The 21,703-nt window shown below is 42.4% G+C and overlaps 1 protein-coding gene across 1 annotated transcript in view; it reads right to left on the bottom strand.

The window, feature by feature from the left end:
* Positions 1 to 21,703, bottom strand: part of LOC125463059 (cilia- and flagella-associated protein 54-like) — a 437,943-nt gene that overhangs the window by 364,050 nt on the left and 52,190 nt on the right. Inside the window, exons 9-13 of the mRNA XM_048553715.2 lie at positions 14,711 to 14,909; positions 11,489 to 11,584; positions 6,480 to 6,592; positions 6,270 to 6,393; positions 3,448 to 3,542 (exon numbers count right to left, since the gene is read on the bottom strand). Coding sequence (XP_048409672.2) covers positions 3,448 to 3,542; positions 6,270 to 6,393; positions 6,480 to 6,592; positions 11,489 to 11,584; positions 14,711 to 14,909 — 627 coding nt within the window. The remainder of the gene's footprint in view (positions 1 to 3,447; positions 3,543 to 6,269; positions 6,394 to 6,479; positions 6,593 to 11,488; positions 11,585 to 14,710; positions 14,910 to 21,703) is intronic.

Here is a 21,703-nt window from a genome sequence, read left to right as displayed (position 1 = left end):
TGAAACAAAGGTTTATTAAATTTAACAGAATGTGGTATGGTGCCCAAGCTAGACTGTAGTGCTATTCGTAGTTTATGTAAATTCCTAGATGATTCTGGTCACAGGGGTTAGTGTGTGGGAAATGTCACCAGTTCAAAGAGACTGAGTGCCGAGTCTTGGAACCTCAGTCTCTGCTGAAGGCGATGTCAAATTGTATTAGTGTTGCCAGCACAAAGATGTGGTTGAGGGAGAGGCAGGACTGGCAACTCAACATTCCAGGGTATAGGATGTTTAGGTGAAACAGGGTAGGGTGTAAAAGACACAGTGTTGCATTATTAATTAAGGAGTCAGTTACTGCAGTTGGGAGTGGCAATACCTTGAAAGGGTCTTCAAATGAGGCTTTAAAGGTAGAACTTAGAAATAAAAAGGGGGCGGGCACATTGCTGGGAGTATATTAAGGCCCCCAAACAGTGAGCCAGCATTAGAGGAGCAGATATGTTGACAATTCATTGAGATATTTAAAACTAATAATACTGCGATAGGGTAATTACTTTGGGGTATTTCAAGTTCTCCAGCATTAATTGGGATAGTCATAGTGTAAATTGTTTAGGCAAGGTGGATTTTTGATGTATGTGTTCTATGCCAACATGTAGAAGACCGTGCGACAGTGCACTGCTCAACCTAATTCTGGAGAACAAAGCTTGTGGTTGAGATAGCAGGAGAGGAGCATTTAAGTGATAGCAACCACAAGAGTATGATTTAAGTTTGTTATAGAGAAGGAAAAAAATAGTCTGAAATTAAAGACTTTGGATTGTGGGAAGGCAGATTTACTTAAAATAAGGCAGGATCTGGCCAAAGTAGGCTGGGAACAGCTATTTACAGGAAAATCTACAACAGAACAATGGGAGGCTTTCAAAAAGGAATTAATGAGAGGACGGGTGCAACATTTTCCCTTTCAGGTGAAATATAAGGACAACAAGCCCAGAGAGCCCTGATGTCTAGAAATATTCAGGACTGGATAAGAAGGAGAAAAGAGACATTTAGCAGGTACTAAGGGAGCAAATTAACAGAGGCCCTAGTGGTGTTTTGAAAGTGAGGCGGGAAGCTGAAGAAAGCAATTAGGGGACCAAAGAGGGATCAAGAGAAAACTCTGGTTGGTAAACTTAGGGGGAATTTGAAAATATTCTATAAGAATATTAAGAGGAAGAGGATTACAAGGAAAACAGTATAGCCCTTCAGGGATCAAGGGACAATCTGTGCCTGGAACCATTTGTCAGTGACAAGGTTTTAAACGAGCACTTCACTTCTGTCTTCACTCAGGAGAAGGAGGGTGTAGGTACAGAATTTGGGATGAGCAAAGGTGACGTTCTTCAGGAGAATGATATAGGGAGTGAGGAGGTATTGGAGGCTGGATTGTATCACTTGATTGTCAAAGGATGAAGGGCAACCTGATAGAAGTATATAAAATTATCAGAGGTATGAATAGGCTGGATAGTTGGGGTCTTTTTCCCAGGGTGGAAATGTCAAATACTAAAGGTCATAGGCTTAAGGCAAGAGGAAAGCTTTTTTTTACACAAAGGTTGGTAGGTGCTGGAATGTGCTGCCAGGGAAGGAGGTAAAAGCAGATACGATGACAATTAAGAGACATTCTGACAGACTTCACTTTGGAAGGAGTAACAGGAATACAGAGTACTGGGCTAATGGTAAGATTCTTGGTCATGTGGATGAGCAGAGAGGTCTTGTTGTCCGTATGCATAGATCCCTGAAAGTTGCCACCTAGGTTGATAGGGTTGTTAAAAATCTTACGTTGTTTTCGGTTTTATTGGCAGAGGGATTCCATTTTGGAGCCATGAGGTCATGTTGCAGCTGTACAAAACTCTGGTGCGGCCGCAATTGGAGTATTGCATACAGTTCTGGTCGCTGCATTATAGGATGGATGTGGAAGCATTGGAAAGGGTGCAGAGGAGATTTACCAGGATGTTGCCTGGTATGGAGAGAAGGTCTTATGGGGAAAGGCTGAGGGACTTGAGGCTGTTTTCATTAGAGAGAAGAAGGTTAAGAGGTAATTTAATACAGACATACAAGATGATCAGAGGATTAGGTAGGGTGGACAGTGAGAGCCTTTATCCTTGGATGGTGATGGCTAGCATGAAGGGATATAGGTTTAAATTAAGAGGTGATAGATTTAGGACAGATGTCAGATGTAGGTTCTTTACTCAGAGAGTTGTAAGGGCGTGGAATGCCCTGCCTGCAACAGGAGTAGACTCGCCAACTTTAGGGGCATTTAAATGGTCATTGGATAAACATACGGATGATAATGGAATAGCGCAGGTTAGATGGGCTTCAGATTGGCTTCACAGGTCGGCGCAACATCAAGGGCTGAAGGGTCTGTACTGCACTGTAATGTTCTATGTAGTATGTTCTACATCTGAACAGATGTGGACCATGTGTAGACGGATGGAATTAATTTAGAATGGCATTATGATCAGAACAGACATGGTGAGTCAAAGGGCCTGTTCCTGTACTCTACTGGGCTATGTACTATGTCATATGCAGGTTTTGGCAGGCTTAAAGGTAGAATCCTAGCTAGTCTGGACGCATTGTATATACCAAGCTGCTGTGGGAGAAAAGTGATGAAATTACAGGCATTCTGAATCATATTCCTCATTGACGTGCCAGAGGAGAGGGGGTTCCCTTTTTCAAGAAAAGTAGTATAAGCCAGGGAATTACAGGCAAGTGAGTTTCACATCAGTGGTAAACAAACTAATGGAGATCATTCTGAAGGACAAAATAAATCTCCACTGGGAAAGGCAAGGTTTGATCAGACTGACATGCTAGTGGAAAGGGACCCACAAGAAGAATTAACTCTATATACTGACAAACTTTTTCCTGCCCTCCTCTCCCTGAGGCGTCCCTCAATGGCCTCTGCAATTCTATTCACTACTCCCTCCGTACCCCCATCCCCTTACTTGTGTTACAGGGGTTCCAGTGACAAACTTCTGCCTTGCACCTTCCACAGTACCAGCAGTGGCCTCCACTATCATTGGCATAGCCAATACGAGAGAACTGTCAGCCTCTGGCCAGTGAGACTTCTTGGGTGTGGAACATCTGCCCCACAGGAGAAATTCCAGTGGGGAATGCCCTTTGCAAGTCCTGGGAAACTTCATTTGAAGTCAGAAAACTGCCTGATTCGTATTAAATCCAGTCAGAGCTTTGAGAGATGGTTCCTGCAAGGATGCCATGAGTTCTACCGGACAAGTCCATCAGGATGACTATTAAATTTCACCTTAACTCTGTCTCTCTCTACAGGGATCCCATCACTTTCTGGATTATGATATTTAATTCTTTTTAGTTCCCTGTTGCAAAACTAAAGTAGCATTCTAAGATTTCAAATATTGCAGCAAAGTGAATAAATGATGCAACAAAGTCTTTATTTGAAGTTTTTGTTGTAAAACTCTTTACACATACCTCTGGAGGAGTACAAGTATACGCAAACATTGCTTCAGCGAGTATCACGAGATCATCACATAAGATAGTGGCCCCAGCGGGTTGAAGTGTTCCTCCTGTAAGAAGTAGATTAATCAACTATTAACTATAGTTCAGCAACAGTCCATTTGTCCTCCTAAAGTGATGAATTTCATATCATTGAAACTGCAACAAAAAGGACCCTGCTATATGTTTGTGGTTTCAGTTGTCAACATGAGTTTCTGGAGAGACACAGGTAATGGAACAGAAATTATTCACCAAGTACCTTGATGATCTTGTCTGCCTTCCTGATTGAGGTATTAGATTTTTTCCCTCTCCGGATCATGCATAGTGACTATGAAGGAGATCTGACAGTTCCTTCATTGGGGTAACTTCATAGTGGGCTTCTCAGAAGGATTTTGTTCTGTTTGGAGGAAAGACTAAATGAAAGCCATGTGCTTCCAAACTATCATGGATGGCCTGCCAGGAGTTGAGAACTCTTAAAAGCATCCATCTCAGGATCAAAGGAACATGCAAGCCTCTCCACTGCAGACAAGAGGGAATCTACACCATAGACATACCAGACCACAGGTCTGATAATTCGTAAGAGAGAGATGACTGGTGGTGGTCTAGTCTCAGCCAATAGGAGAGACTAAGAAAGACAGACGTTGTTGGTAACCTCAATCAATGTGGGAACTGAAACCATGCTGTTGGCATCATTCTGCATTGTAAACCAGCTAGCCAGTCAACTGAACCTAACCGAATCCCAGAAATCCTTGCTGTGGATTGCCACCACGCTGTGTCGGAGGGGAATTGAGTGTCCCAGTGATCGAGAGCGATGCCATTGGGAGTTCTCAACTCCTGCAGGGTCGTCCACGACAGTAAGGTCAAAAGGGAGGAATCAGGCAAGGCGCAAATCGAGAAAAGTCCTAAACAGTGATCCAGGCAGGAGGTATTTTTGTGATAGCAATGGCTGCAATGATGGATGGAGACTGCAGCACTGGGGAAATCCCCAATTATTGAGGTTCCCTTGCCACCGTAACTGGGTCTATTTTCTGTGGCCCACCGCTGAGCATTAGCACTCCAACATGAAAAGATGTCCAGCACAAGGTGTCTACCTGAAGGAATTCAATGCCCATTCTTCTCCCCTTACACAACACAAGCCCTGTGGCAATCAGCAAGAGGTGATGGTGACAGGATTGAGAGATCTGGGAGTCTCTAGCTTTGGACTATACATATGTGGTGGAGTATGATTCAGCCATTTTGCTCTTGGATTAGGAATCTGCCGTTCCCTAAAAGTGGCAAAACAGGTGGCTTAGGTGATTAAGAAGACACATGGCATGCTTGCCTTCATCGCCTGGGATATGGAGTACAGGAGTTCGCAAACCATGTTGCAACTGTATGAAACCCTTGTTAGGCTGCATTTGGAGTACAGTGTGCAGTTTTGGTCACCATATTACCAGAAGGACGTGGAAGGTTTGGAAAGACCTGATTAGCTTTCCAGCAATTTCTGTCTTTGATTATTGAAATAAAGTTCAGTTACAAGGCCACTTGCTGAATGAAACAAGAATAACAGCATTCTTTATTAATTTCTCAGTGGCTGATTCTTCTGGGTGTCTCAAATTGACTGTATTTTTAGATGTGTGGGGCTATTCTACGAAGTGCCTTGAAAACAGGGCCAGCCTTCAAAAGGATATGGTCCAATGGCTCTTGAAATTTTCTTAGGGAATTCAGTGCCACAGGAGTTGCTTTGTTTAGCTGGTAATTGGCAGTTCTCACAAAACAGGTGAGTGATGGAAGATGTTGTGTAGTTGTCAGCGAAGACTGAAATGTGTAGTTTTGGCAAGCTAGGATAGTGGAGCAATATCCAGATGTATTCAGCCTTATCCTCCATACATCAGTTAAAACCAACAATTGAAAGGAATGGAATTTCACTGCAGTAAGTTAGGGTATTGCAGGTGTTGATAGTGAGGCAAGGATCAACCAGAAGTCCAAATGGTGTGTAAGGAAATGGCGGGCAATAACGTAGAAGCAATACAAGAGTCCATGCAAAAGACGTCTCATAGATGTGTGCTGAATAATTTCAAACCTTGAGTCTCCTAAAATATTAATTCCAATAAAATATACAACTAATGCTTGAAGAAATTTGTTTTCTTGAAACAAACTTGAGTATGCCATCAGAACAGAACACCTCAGTTAACAGATTGACACCACCTTTTGAAAGCCTACATTGCAGGCTTGCTTACTGGAAGTTTACTATATTATTGCAATCTCTGTATGTCCAAGTGGTCAGTTAAGGGTCCGAGTGAGTAGGTTCTCTGACATAAAATCTTATGAAGGCAAAGTTGCACTATTATTTAAGTGGCTTATGCTGTACCTAAAGCAAAACACTGATGTGCATACTCTCCATATTACGTTTCTACTACCTAGTGTGCGTTTTTACAATGATTATGTGGATCTCTTGATCAACCAGAATATCAACTAGAACGCTCCTCGTCCCACAGCCACTGGTTAATAAAAGGTTTAGTGTACTGTGTAAATTTTGTGTCATGTGGCAAATATGATACAACGCTCTGATTGCCACAAGTTTATTGAGCATTCATATCCGATTCAATAACACTATTTTCCTGGAACCAACAGCAAGCTTTGAACTCTCAAATGCCATTCATCAACAAAATGCAAACAAACTGTAGCAACACATTCCCTTCAGTCTTTAACTTCACTTGTTTCCTCCTCCACTTATTTACCTTGCCCGCCTATTTGAAATCTCTGTTGTCCAAAGACGTGTAGGCATTTTTCTGTTGTAAGCTCCTAAAATGACTCACCTATTGAACAGGTTCCCCCAACAGTAAGTCCATGCTTGGGTTTGCGTGATGAAATAAACGGTTCCATAGCAATCAGTAGATCCAAATCAAGCTCATAATTCTTCCAGCCCAGATTTTCATTTTTCTAAAAATGGAAGAAAAAGTACAATCTTGAAAGAAAAACAGCTGATTCCGTTCATAGCTCACCATGTTTATCAGTACAAGCATTACCCTTAAGAAACTGAGAAGTGGTGCAATGATGATATCGAATACTTCCAAGTGCTCATAGCAAAATGCAGTCTTTGCAAACCTCACTGCAGCTTCCACACTCACACCGTCTTCACCTAGAAACATCAAGTGGAAGAAAGAGTAAGAAATACTGCATAAGCATGTGTGATTTTATTTTTCATTCGTGGGATGTTGGCATTTCTAGCAAGGGTCTAGGCCCGAAACGTCAGCTTTCGTGCTCCTAAGATGCTGCTTGGCCTGCTGTGTTCATCCAGCTACACACTTTGTTATCTCTGACCTTATTGCTTGTTCCTTCTATTAGGTTGATACAACTACATGACTTGCTAGGTCACTTCACAAAGTATTTAAGAGGAAACTGGGACTGCAGTCACAGATGGGCCAGGTTAAAGAAAGAAATGCAGAGGTCACACTAATCAAGAAAGCAGATTGCTTTTCACTACTATCCAGTAATATCATAATTATTTTCAATACATTTCTAGATTTTCTGAATATAATTCACTTTCATAAAGAGCTTTGTTGGCTTTGCAAAGAATCATTGTATAATAAAGGACAGAAGAAACTATTTGAATTTAATGAAAAGAATCTTGAATTGAAAGCTAACCTATGAGCAACCATAAGGCCACTGTTGGTGGTTGTAAAAATGTCTCATCTGGCTCACTAATGTCCTTTTGGGAAGGAAGCCTGCCAACCTTTATTTAAAGTGAAAGGCAAGAGGTTGAGAAGGGATTTGAGGAAAAATGTTTTCACCCAGGGGCTGGTGGGAGCTGGAATGCCTGGGAGGGTATTTGAGGCAGGAAAATTCACAATCTTTAAAAAGTACTTGTATGAGCACTTGAAGTGTTACAATATTCAAGGCTATAGGCTTAGAGTGAGTAAGTGGAACTGGTGCAGGCAGAAGTATAACTTTGGCAGTGTATACTTAACGGGTGAAGGACTTTGTTCGGTATGATTCTATTTTTCTATCCACTTAGTCCCAGTGCCCTGTTCTTTCCATACAAATGCTACCCTTCAAGTATTTATCCGTTTTCCTTTTGAAAATCATTAGTGAATCTGTTTCCACTATTCTTTATGGTAGTACATTTCAGAACAGAAACACTCATTGCATATGTATTTTTGTCTCATCTCACCATCTCAAAGATGCACTTTCCAGTTAACAAACCATCTGCCACTGCAAGCAGCTTCTCCTTATTTATTTCATTCCTCACCATTAATTCCAATTCCAGTGTTATGAATGTGGAACTTTATCCAGTCACTCTTAAATGCCTCTTTTAAGATGAAACAGAATGTACTAGATAGGGAGACAGGAGACAGTGATCATATGGAACCTCTATCCAAAGACAAGTCCCTGTGACTTGATTGGCTCAGAGAAAGAAACCCAAACTGACAATTTACTGAAAAGTAAGTGACTTTTCACACCTCAAAAATGAAAAAGGGACAAACAACAACTTTGTTTGTGGTACAGAAACAAAGTTGCTGGAAAAGCTCAGCAGGTCATGCAGTATATGCGCAGGAAAAAGCAGAGTTAACGTTTCAGGTCCGCTGACCCTTCCTCAGAACTGATGGTGGTTGGGAAAACGTCAGTTTATATGTAGAAAAAAGGGAGGTGGTTGGGATGGTGAGTAAACAATAGGATAGAGCCCAAAGAGAGAGAAAGACAGGTGGACAGATAAAGGAGTTGCAAACAATCAGGCTGGGAGGGTGAATAGTTGTTAAGGGGGACTGTTAGTGACTAACAACAGGGGGTGCATAGTGGCAGGCTATGTGCTAACAAGGCCTGGTATGTGGGGTGGCGGCTGGGGCACGGGAGGCTTTAGGCCCTAAAATTATTGAACTCAATATTGAGTCCGGAGGGCTGTAGGGTCCCCAAGCGGTGTTGCTCCTCCAGCTTGCGTTGGGCTTCACTGGAACACTGCAGCAAGCCAGAGACAGAGATGTTGGCCAGGGAGCAGGGTGGTGCATTGAAGTGGCAGGCAACAGGTAGTTCAGGGTCTTTTTTGCGAGCAGAACGTAGATGTTCTGCGAAACAGTTGCCAAGTCTACGCTTCATTTCCCCAATGTAGAGGAGACCACATTGTGAGCAGCGAATGCAGTAGACTAGATTCTGGGAAGCGGAGGTGAAGTGTTGCTTCACCTGGAAGGTATGTTTAGGCCCTTGGATACTGGGGAGGGAGGAGGTAAATGGTCAGGTGTTACACCTTATCCGGTTACAGGGGAAGGTGCCGTAGGGGTTGTGGGGAGATGCTGGGGGTGAAGGAAGTGTGTACCAGCGTGTCCCGTAGGGAACAGTCCCTGCGGAAGGCAGACAAGGGAGGGAAGGGGAATATATGTCTGGTGGTGGCATCTTGCTGGAAGTGGTGGAAATGGCATCGGATGATTTTCTGGATGTGGATGCTGCTGGGATGGTAGGTGAGGATAAGGGAAACCCTATCACTGTTGCAGGAGGGAAGAGAAGGGGTGAGGGCAGAAGTGCGGGAGATGGGTCAGACCTGGTTGAGGGCCCTGTCAGCAACGGGGCTGGGGAATCCTCGGTTGAGGAAGAAGGTGGTCACTTTGGACGCTCCCTTGTCGAAGTTGGCCTCAGCTGAGCATATGCAATTGAGACAGCGGAACTGAGAAAATGGGATGGAGTCTTTACAAGATGTTGGGTGTGAGGATGATTAGTCCAGGTAGCTGTGGGAGTCAATGGGTTTGTGATGGATATTAGTGACCAGTTTATCCCCGGAAATGGAAACAGAAATGTCAAATTGCTTTTTTGGAGATTGACACAAAGGACAAAAACAATTTCTGCTGTCCAGAACAGGGATAGCATGTTTTGTGTTAGCAATCAAGTAGAACGTCTTGTTTTCCATTCAAAGTGAAAAAGACAGACAAGGTTAGACTTTTGGCAAGTTAGGGAACAAGGAGTCGCTGAGGTGGCCCTCACTGTGGAAAGCTTTTTCTAGAATAATCAGGCTGAGCAATTTTTGAATGATAATGGAAGATTTAACCCGAATCTACTAGAAATCAGGGAGTAACCTGGTGCTTAATTTAATATTTTGTTACATCTGCTAAAAGTGCAACGCACCGCAAAAGGAGTTGTAAGATGTTTTATATTGCATTAATGGATTAACATAAAATTACCTTTCCTTTAGTTCGGTGTATTAGTTGCCTGTTAAGTAATATTTAGTCTATGTTGGTTTTGCTTTGCGTCTTACAGTAAAAAAATCAAAACAGGAAATCTCATCTTGCAGTTCTTTCTGGCAGTCCTTCCTGGCAGTCACAGGGAAGTTCATCTGATAACTGATATTGATCTTTACAGGATTGTAACACTAGCCACAGACACCATTTCCACCCCAACCACTTTCTAAGGCTAAACTATGTTTACAACCACAGCATTTAATTTGAACCAGAGCCTGAACTTTAATTCAAGGCCTGTTTATTTTGACAAGCTTTTGGTCAACTATCTTTACATCTCTTTATATACCACTGTCTTAAATTTGCTTCCTCATGCTTCTGTACAGCAAATTAAAAGGTTAAAATTCTGTTAAAGTGCAATTTGTTTCTGATGCTAACCATCCTTCTCACACAATACACACTGATTGATAGTCTCTTGTTTTGTCTCCCGTCTGTACCAGAAGTAATAAAAATCAAAACCTATGGGCAGAAACCACCGTCTGGACAACAGCCAGAAATGTTGTCAAAATAGCACTGACAGGTGGTGTGCCTGTTATCTACCTGGAGAACAACTGGCCCCACATGTGGCTAAATTAAGAGCCACCTCCTGTCTCTCTTGGAATTTTACCATCTGAACAGGCCCACTTCACATGAGTCTATCAGGGTAACTATGTAAGCTGTTGTTGAGACATCTCTTTCGCGAGCATTCTTTGATCGTCAGAGGTGGCAATAGCAGCATCTGCCCTCAGCAGCTCTCCTGCTACCTCACCAAACCCTGCTTGAGCCTCCAGAAACCCCATAACATGAGTTTGAGAAGGAACGCCATCAATGCAGTTTAATCCACCAGGTGCATTGGCCACCACTAGCAGAGGCACCGCCGAGAATGATGAGCTGCTGGGGGACAGGTCACCATCTTTCATAGGGGCAGCATTCTCAATAGCAGCAATTTACTTGGCTGAGAGCAGGAAAATAAAGCCCTGGTTCCTGCTGCCTGCTAAAGTTGGATCACTTCCTACTGTCAAAACTATTGAGGAGAACATAAAAACATGGCACAGTGTGGAGCTGGAGGAGCATAGCACCAGGGGAGCAGGAAAGTTTCAGGTCAGGACCTTTCTTCAGGAAATCCAGTCCAGACCCAAAACATCTTGCTCCCTTTCTGCTCCCCTGATGCTGCCTGGCCTGCTTTGCTCCTCCAGTTCCACACTGTGTTATCTCTGAGTCCATCATCAGCAGTTCTTACTATCTCTAAAAACACAGCAATTGTATTGTTTAGTATGTCTGCAAATGAATGAATCTGGATTCCAATGAATATTGATTGCAGGCAGAAAGAACGTTAGAAGCAGCCTCCTAGATCAACATGTAGTTAAAATTAAAACATTAATCTTACCCTTTTGGGCTTCTTTTGAGTTTCATCACCAGATAGGCCAGATGGGAAATTCATATTGCAATCAGTCCAAATGATGACACTGGGACTGTGCATGTGTAAATTACCAAGTAGCCTGCAGATAGGCCATGGGTATACTTCCTTGACTCCACAGAAGGCAAGTTACCCCAAACAATTTTAATTGCCTACATGCCCAATTCCCTCTCATCAGGTGGGACTAATACAGACTTATCAATTACCACTACTGAATTCTGAGAATGCAAATAATTACGCAAAACTGAAATCTGTAGCAAGTATTTCAAAAAACACTCAAGGTTTGCACGTTACACAACTACTGAATCAGCAAATCTAAGACACTCGTTTAAAAATCTGTCTGAAATTTGTAAGTCTTCTTATTTTATTGACATTTGTTTCCTAGATTCTTTGCTGCACAGAGAAGTACAATATTTCTCACCTGCAGCTGCAAGTTCTATAAGGGGACTTGTTCTGGTTACCCCACCAATTGGGTCTGTGCAAGCAGCTGCGTTCAGCTGAGTATTACCAGCACCACCTAAAAAAAACACAAATTTCAATATCTTTCCCATCTTCATACGTGATTATGTGCAGCCCAAATTCAATTGTTCAGTAGTTTTATATTGATTATTTCCAAAAACATGTCAAAATGCTCCTGCATTGTTGCCAGAGAAACAGATTTTGAAAGCAGAAACAGTACGTTAAACTTTCTTTTTTATTTTTCATGTGTGTATCACCAACAAGACTAGCATTCATTGCCCATCCCTAATTGCCCTTGAACTGAATGGTTTTCGAAGCCATTTCAGGGTCATTTATGAATCAACCACATGTCTGTGGTTGTCATGTGTGGAGTCACATCGACGTCAGAACACATAACGTTGACAGACTTCCTTTCCAAATGGATTTTTCATCAATTAATACAGTCATAGAGGTCCACGGCACAGAAAAAGGCCTCTCAAGTCTGTGCCAGTAAAAAACAAGCACCTGACTGTTTGGATCCCAGGCATTGTAATTCTATTCTAATTTCCAATACTTGGCCCATAGCTTTGTATGCTTTGGTATCGCTGGTGCACATCTAAGCACTTCTTAAATGTTGTGAAGGTTTCTACCTCTGGATAAGCATATGGACGTACATGGAATAGTGTAGGTTAGATGGGTTTGAGATCGGTATGACAGGTCGGCACAACATCGAGGGCCGAAGGGCCTGTACTGTGCTGTAATGTTCTATGTTCTATGTTCTCTATCACCCTTACAAGTAGTGAATTCCAGATTCCCATCACCCTCCACATGAAAAAAAATTCTCACAATGCCTCTAAACCTCCTGACACTTATCATAAATTTATGCACCTACCCCAGTCATCGATCCCTCCACCAAAGGCAAAAGTTCCTGTTATCTATATCTGTCATAATTTTATGATTTTTAATCATGTACCCCCTCATTCTCTACTGCTCAATACTGTTCCAATATAGAAACTTCAGGATGGTTGTACCTAGTTCCCCCTGAAACTTTGTGACCTCTTTCTCTGTAGCCAACAGCTGCTTGCTGCTGTATAATTTAGTTGACCAACTTTCTGTCAGGCCTAATTTCTCCGGTTCTGTCCAATTTCGGGCCTGTGGTCATTTGACCACAATACTCTATTCCTTTGATGTCAAAATTCTATTTGCTTTCCTTGTTGCCTGCTATACCAGTATACTAGTTTTCTGCAATTCATACACAAGGATACCCAGATCAATCTGCACCAAAGCATTCTGAGGTTTCTCTCCATTTAGATAATAAGTTTCCTTTCAGTTCTTCCAAGCAAATAGAAAAGCTTACACTTAACACATTAAACTTAATTTGCCAAATTTTCGCTCATTCTCCATAATCTATCCATATCCATTTGTAAATTTCTTATTTCTTCATTGCAACTTACCTTCCCACTTATTTTAGTATCATCTGCAAATTTGGCTGTATTATGTCCTTTCCCTGTGTCCAAGTCATCAATACAGATTATAAATATTTGGATAAAAATCTGTGTCACCCTATTAGTTACATCTTGCCAGCCAGGAAAAGACCGATTTATCCAAACCTTCTGTTTTCTGTGGATAGTCAATCCTCTATCCAAGCTAATTAATCCTAATCCCATGTGGTCTTACATTATGCATTAACCATTTGTATCGCACCTTATCAAATTTGTGCTGAAAGTTGACATTCTACATCTACGGGATCCCCATTATATACCTCTTCAAAGAACTCTAGCAAATTAGTCAAACACAATTTACCCTTCATAAAACCATACAGACTCTGATGGATTGTATTTTGACTTTCCAAATGTTATGACTTCCTTAATAATGGATTCTAACAATTTCCCAATGACACATTAAACTGTTCTATAGTTTCCTAGATTTTGCCTCCCTCCCTCTTTGAATAAGTGTGTTATATTAGCATTTTTTGAATATACTGGAATCTTGCCCACATCCAGGGAATTTTGGAATATTATAAACAAAGGACACAATATCTCAACTGCCACTTCCTTTAAGATCTTAGGTCATAGGCCATCAGGCTCTGTGATCTTATCTGCCAACAGTTCTAATTTCCTTACTTTCTATAACCTCTGCATTGCTTGTTATTATTGAGATGGTACTAGTGTCCTCCACAGTCAAAACTGAAGCAAAATAGTGATTTAATAACCCCATAGTTTCTGTGTTCCCCACTATTAACTCCCAATTTAATCCCGTAACAGACCAACTTCCACTTTCCTCTCTTCCCTTTTATATAGTTATAGAAGCTTTTGATATTCATTTTGATATATTACCTAGTTTTCTTTCACACTTTATCTTTGCTGTTTTAATGATGTTTTAATAACATTTTTGTGATGGTGAAAGGTTTCCCAATCTTCCAGCCTGCCATTCACCTTTGCAATATTATCTTAATTTTATATTTAACATCCTTGCTTTGCAATACATGTTTTTTTCCACTATTGCAACATTTCTTCCTTCTGTAATATATTTTAGTTGGCTGCAATTCAGTACCTCCTGAAATATCTACCACTGTTCATTATCTACCTTTCCCTTTTCTTCCCATTCCACCAGCGCCAAATCTATCCTTTTGCCTTTGTAATTATTTCCATTTAATTCCTAACATTAATGTGGAACTCCAATTTCTCATCCTCCAACTGAATTTGAAATTCCAGCATGCTACAATGACTCTTTCTTCAAGTGTCCTTTAGTTAATTAATCCCACCTCATTACACAATGCCAAATCCAGAATAGTCTGCCTAGTTGGATTCACAACATATTGCTCCAAGAAAAAAATCTCTAATACATACAATGAACTCGAACTCTCCCTTGAGGCTACCCTTATCAATTTGATTACTGATTTGGAACTCTTTTCTACAAATGGCGTTTTGTAGATCAGCCATCACCAAATTGAATGGTGGAAAAGACTCAAGGACATAAATGCCCTCCTTCTGCTTGTATGTTCCTTAATCTATAGGCAATTTGTACCAACTATTTATAAGTCCAAAAAATGAATTTGGGTTCTTCTCTGCATTATGCCCTTTTATAATTCTGCCCTTCATAAAAATAATCACCACTACAGAAAAATCTAAACAATACAGCAGTTATTGCACTGTAAAGAAAATACAATGATGTGCAATGTTGATGTCAAACTGTAATAACACACCTGAGAGGATTAGCAGTCCTGCTAAGAAAAGTTCATTTGTCACATCAAATATTTCATGTTCAGGAGGAAAAGGAGGCCTTGTCTGTAGCACACGTCTACTTCGGCTTGACAAGGCCTCTGTAATGGCAAGGAACTGGGCTGCACTGCCATGAAACATTTCTGCCAAAAGATGTTCTGTGGCATTGTGTGGCCAGGGCAACTGTAAGAAATTAAAGGAGAACATTAATTAGGACAAAAACAACAAAAATTGCACCAAAATAAATTGTTTTAGCTTGTTATTAGCCTTAACAGTTAATTTTTTGGTTCATTGTGAAATCTGGAAATAAACACTTCCGTATTTCAGGCACCCAATACATAAAGCTTTCCTGGATCAGGTACAGCACAGCCATCTACAGATATAATTTCTCTTTATTTCAGCAGTTTGGGTGTTAGTTCTCACTCCAGCAGAATCTACCACCGTTGTATGGAATGTTGTTCATTCAAATTTAGATTAATTCAAGGTTAGAGCAGTTTTTATTGGTAGTCTTACTTGTGTTGGGCACTGCTTAATCTATAATGATGAATTGAAAAACAGACATAGAGTTAGTCATATGGTACAGAAAAAGGCCCTTTGGAACATTGTGTCCATGCTGGTCAAAAGCAATCGTCTAACGATTCTAATCCCATTTTCCAGCACTGGCCCTTAGACTTCGCAACTGCACATCTAAACACTTCTTAAATGTTATGAAGGTTTACACTACTCTCTGGGTGAAAAAGCTTTTCCCCACATCTCCACTAAGCCTCATGCTCCTTATCTTAAATCTTTGCTTTTGATTTCTCCATCATGGGGAAAAGTTGCTTTCTGTCTACTCTATCAGTGTCCCTCATAATTTTATATACCTCAACATTGTCCCTTTTCAATCTTCTCTGCTCAAAGGAAAACAATTCCAGATTCTCCAATTATAAGGCAGAGAGAAACATGTCTAAATTTGCCAAAAATACAAAGCTAATTGGAAACACAGGTTGTGAGAAGGACACAGAGAGACTGTAAAGACATATAGACAAGTCAATGCGTAGACAACAAGGTTACAGGTGGAGCATAACGTGAGAAGTGTGAGTTTACTTAGTTTCATTGTACAGGTGATTCCCAACCTTTTGAAAGTCACTTCTCTTGGCTTGGCCCTTACATTGATCTGCTGTCAGCCTCTGTGCAGCACTGGAGCAGCTTAGGTAACTGCTGAGCTTCAATGAGAAGTAAAAGGTGCAGCACCGTCACCAGCAATGGCAGCAAAACTCAACTGCAGTTGCTTTCTCTAGAACAATATGGACAGTGGGAATGGATACAGAGCACCTACTCAAAAGGAGGGAACGTTACCAGCACAGAACATACAGGCAGTGGGTTCAACTCACTAAGAATTAGAAAGCAATGGTATGTCAGGAAGCTCAGGCTTTCACAACAGGTCAATGCCGACATCTGCAAATTTCTAAAATAAGTTGTTCTTCTCAGTCACCCAGCTGGCCATGTATTCAAGTCACCACAGCCCTGAACTTGTGTGCTTCTGGCTTCTTCCAGGGGTCTCCTGATGACCCTTGCAGCATTTGGTGTCTACTGTCCACAAATGTGTTTTGCAGGTAACCAATGCCATGTTTGTCATGGGCTTGCATCTGCTGCTGATGAAGACAGTCAGAGGACTCTCACATCTTGTCGCGTTGGCTGGATACTTGCACGGACTGCACACAAGCAGCAATCAAGACACCATCAGTACACCGGCAGCTTTTGTTTTGTTAACTGGAAGGGATTCCACTCTATCAATGTCAGCTGGTATGTGACCACTGGAATTTTTTTATGCACGTCTGTGCAAGATATCCTGGAAACTGCCACAATTCCTTCTGTGCCCTGAGACCTCCAAACGCAGAATTGATGGCACTTTCTATCATTAACTGAACGCCAAATACTACACTTTTGCTTTGGTGCTAGAGCATATGCTTTGGCATAGATTAGCACTGTTGGCTGGATTTTCCTTCAATGTCCCACTCAAAGTCAAGCAAAATAATGAAGTAAAATGGGCAGCAAGGCTTACCTGCACACTTTTTCTTGTTTTTGTTTCTGTTTTTGTTCCCTTCACATGCCTGAACAACTTTCATTCTTTCTCACCTTCCCTCACCTGCTCATTAAATATAACTGTCAGAAGAGAAGTTGAATAGGATAAACTGCCAAGTTTCTGAGCTTAATACCACTGTCAACTCATCAGAAGAAAGGTGACAGAAACCTGTAGGATCAAGGAGTAAACACCCAGGTAATGAATAATGGGAGAGAACCCTGGAGTTGATCTCTCTCCCAGACAGACTCATAACACAAACGCTTAAGATCTTAAAAAGTAAGTCTTTTATGCTTGTCCTCTGTGTTCTTCCACACACCTACCACATCCAACGCAGATAGTGCAACTGTGAGCCTGAGGCAGCAACAGCAGTCATCCTCTTAGTGATGAGGATCCCGCAGGAGCATAACTGACTCCAAGTAAGATACAACAAAAGAAAACAGGTCAGGACTACAGCAGAATCAAGTGGTGAGTAGTTTCCATCCTATCACTACTCTGCCATGAAACTTCAAACTTCATGAGCAAGTCCATCCTTACCCATATTTTAGATTTCATAACAAAATGAGGCATCAAAGATGCACTATTCCTAACTCTACCATGAAGTACAAGTGCCCAAAGTGACAATTTATACTCTCGAGTACCAAATGAACAAAACTAACTAACTAGTGAACCACAATTTAAAGATCAATGCAACTGAAAATCAAGACTTTAAAACAAGCTTAACTAATACATTAAAAGGACAATATCAAGGAAGATAATGCAGTCCAGCCCTTATTGAGCCCATCAGTTGTGGAAAGCCTCAAGTATACCATTGGATACTGTGTGCATGCTCTCTAAGGATTCCTGGGCATTAACACTGCTGGCCACTCTTCAGTGGTTATCAAGCCTAAAAGCCTCCTCAACTGCCTGGAACTATTTTGAGCTTCTCTGTCCAGGCCTAGGTAATCAAAAAAGTTCCTTCCCTGCCTGTCCGCACACCCCAAAGTTCAGAAGTGTTAGGAAAACTGTCCCCACCTTTAATGGGTAACAACATAGAGGGCAACTATTTTCCTTTGGAGAATTAAACCCTAGTCTCTTGCATGATACTAATCTCTTAATTATCAAAAAGGAGGAGTAGCTGATGGAGTTTAATTTAGATAAATGTGAGGTGTTGCATTTTACACTTAATGACAAGGTCCTAGGGAGTGTCGCTGAACAAAGAGACTGTGGAGTGCCGTTTTGTAGTTCCTTGGAAATGGAGTGGCAGCTAGCTAGGATAGTGAAGAAGGTGTTTGGTATGCTTGACTTTATTTGTCAGTTCATTAAGTATAAGAGTTGGGAAGTCATGTTACAACTGTATCCAATATTGGTTCGGCCACTTTTGGAATATTGTGTGCAATTCTCGTCTCCCCCTGTAGGAAGGATGCTGTGAAACTAAAGAGGGTTCAGTAAAGATTTCTGGGGATGTTGTCCAGCGTTGGAAGGTCTGAGCTACAGACAGAGGCTGAATAGGCTGGGGCCTTTTTCCCTGGAGTGTCGGAAGCTAAAGGGTGAATTTATAGAGGTTTATCAAAACATGAGGGGCATGGATAGGGTAAATAGGCAAGGTCTTTGCCCCAGAGCGGGGGAGTCCAAAACTAGAAGGCATTGGCTTAAGGAGCGAGGGGAAAGATATAAAAAGCAACTAAGGGGAGACTTTTTCATGCAGAAGGTGGTGCATGTATGGAATGAGCTGCCAGAGGAAGTGGTGGAGGCTGGTGGGATTATGACGTTTAAAAGGCATCTGGATCCATTTATGAATAGGAAGGATTTAGAGGGGTATGGGCAAAATGCTGGCAAATGGGATTAAATTTATTTAGGATATCTGGTTGGCACGGACGAATTGGACTGAAGGGTCTGTTTCTATGCTGTACAGCTCTATTACTCTATGACTAAAAATCTACTGAAGACCCTGTCTATACGTACATAAATTATTATCCAATGAATGCATCCCTATGTATCTGCTCACCTCCACACCAGCCCCCAGCTATATCATTAATGTTAACACATACAAGTTATACGTACAAGTCAGCTGGGTTTTTTTTATATTCATTCATAAGATGTGGGCAGCACTGGCTAGACCAGCATTAATTGTCCATTCCCAATTGCCCAGAGGGCAGTTAAGAGTCAACCACATTGTTGTGGATCTGGAGCCACATGTAGGCCGAACCAGGTAAGGATCGCAGTTTTCTTCTCGAAAGGACATTAATGAACCAGATGGGTTTTTACAACAATCATGGATTCTTGGTCATTATCTAACTCTTTATTACAAACTAATTGAATTCCATCATCTGCCTTGGCAAGATTCAAACACAGGTCCCCTGAACATTACCTGAGTCTCTGGATTAACAGTCCAGTGGTAATACAAGGCCATCATCTCCCCTTAAACAAACCATTCCAGATTTTATGAGATTGTCCTGGCATTTAGCTTCCCATTCTGTGCCCAGGCATGGGCTTCAGTAGCAACCAAAGCATACATGCACACAAACGGTCTGACACAGATTGGTAAATTCGTCTGACGATTGTCTGGTTTCCAAAGATGGATAATTGTGGCAGGGTGTATTTCGGAGCAGTGACAGACTTGACTCAGAACTGGGGAGGTGGTCTGAAGTCAGGGCCGACAGCTGCAGCAGCAAATTCAGATCTGAAGGTAGGAAACTAAGTCCATGATATAGGAGTGTCTGGGCAGGGTAGAAAGGGTGCTTGGGCAATTGTAAGGTTGAAGTCAAGATCCTGGCAAAGCGGGTTTGGGAAAAGGAACTTCTGAGAAAATGCAAGGTTTGGGAAGGGGCTCGTGGGTGAGCACAGGTAAAGGGGGTTGGAGAAAGGGGATTCTGTGAATGTCTGACTGGAAAGTAAGTTGAGTAGACATTTATGCGCATGTGCTTGTACACTGGCTAGCAGCCAGGAGAGTCTGAGAGCAGCTTAGAGCTTCAAGGGAGAAGTGCACTTTGTATCAATGAAGTAAAGGAGCCAGAATATAAGAAAAAATTTTTACTTGTCGAATGTTGTGATGGGCACTCTTTATTTGAACAACACATCTGGACTGCCTCAACTGTTGGGTGTCCATGATTTTGTAGGTACCCCCACAATGCTGTTAGAAAGGAGTTCCAGGGTTTTGACCAAGCAATAGTGAAGGAAGAGCAATATTGTTCCAAGTCAGGCTGGTGTATGCTTCAGTGTGCTCTACTGCCCTTCTTCTTTCTGGTAGATGTCACAGGTTTGTAAGTTATTGTTGAAGGAGTCTCTAGTGAGTGACTTGTAGATAGTACAAACTGCAGGCGCTGTGCATCATGGTGAAGGGAGTGAATGTTGAAGATGAATTTGTATTAGAATTAGCTTTTATTGTCACATGTACTGACATGGTTACAGCGAAAAATTTACAAGTCACTACTTACACCTGCTGCCTTAGGTATAAATGTACGAGGTACAGATTCTTAAGTTCAAATTCTTTGGAATAAGTTAGGAAAATAAAAAAAACTAAGAACTTCAGAATAGCAGCAATTCCAATGCAGTTCATGCCAGCACCTAGCCTCCCAGTCTGTGCCAGACTTCTCTTCGAGGCTATCAAGGTCAGAAGTACTGAGAGTCCACGCTGGATTCACCTCGAGGCCATGAGTCCTCACTGAGGCCAGGAGGCTATGCTGGCTTCACCTCAAAGCTGGGAGTCTACACCAAGGCCAGGAGTCCACGCTTAGGCTAGGAGTCTGCAACAAATTCATTTGAGGGTTGAGGACGGGTGGTAAGAACAAAAAAGGGAAACAAAGACAAAAAGAGAAAAATAATAAAAGAAAGAGGGAGCAGGTGAGCTCTGGCTGAGGAGTCCTACTCTGCTGCTATCTTGGTAGTTGATGATGTGACAATTAATCAGAGATAATGGGAACTGCAGATGCTGGAGAATTCCAAAATAATAAAATGTGAGGCTGGATGAACACAGCAGGCCAAGCAGCATCTCAGGAGCACAAAAGCTGACGTTTCGGGCCTAGACCCTTCATCAGAGAGGGGGATGGGGAGAGGGAACTGGAATAAATAGAGAGAGAGGGGGAGGCGGACCGAAGATGGAGAGTAAAGAAGATAGGTGGAGAGAGTATAGGTGGGGAGGTAGGGAGGGGATAGGTCAGTCCAGGGAAGACGGACAGGTCAAGGAGGTGGGATGAGGTTAGTAGGTAGATGGGGGTGCGGCTTGGGGTGGGAGGAAGGGATGGGTGAGAGGAAGAACCGGTTAGGGAGGCAGAGACAGGCTGGACTGGTTTTGGGATGCAGTGGGTGGGGGGGAAGAGCTGGGCTGGTTGTGTGGTGCAGTGGGGGGAGGGGACGAACTGGGCTGGTTTAGGGATGCAGTAGGGGAAGGGGAGATTTTGAAACTGGTGAAGTCCACATTGATACCATATGGCTGCAGGGTTCCCAGGCGGAATAGGAGTTGCTGTTCCTGCAACCTTCGGGTGGCATCATTGTGGCAGTGCAGGAGGCCCATGATGGACATGTCATCTAGAGAATGGGAGGGGGAGTGGAAATGGTTTGCGACTGGGAGGTGCAGTTGTTTGTTGCGAACTGAGCGGAGGTGTTCTGCAAAGCGGTCCCCAAGCCTCCGCTTGGTTACCCAATGTAGAGGAAGCCGCACCGGGTACATGGCCTCATGGCCCTCCGCTTCTTCCTGTCCCGCAGGCCCGACCAGTCCCCCTCCACCAACACTCTCATCCGTCTAGCTGAACTCGTCCTCACACTCAACAATTTCTCTTTTGACTCCTCCCACTTCCTACAGACTAAGGGGGTGGCCATGGGCACCCGCATGGGCCCCAGTTATGCCTGCCTCTTTGTAGGTTACGTGGAACAGTCCATCTTCCGCACCTACACAGGCCCCAAACCCCACCTCTTCCTCCGGTACATTGATGACTAT

This window comes from Stegostoma tigrinum, chromosome 25, assembly GCF_030684315.1.
Source record: "Stegostoma tigrinum isolate sSteTig4 chromosome 25, sSteTig4.hap1, whole genome shotgun sequence".
NCBI classification, from domain to species: Eukaryota; Metazoa; Chordata; class Chondrichthyes; order Orectolobiformes; family Stegostomatidae; genus Stegostoma; species Stegostoma tigrinum.
Note: the sequence above shows the minus strand (reverse complement) of the source record. Positions and strands in the feature narration are given on the sequence as shown.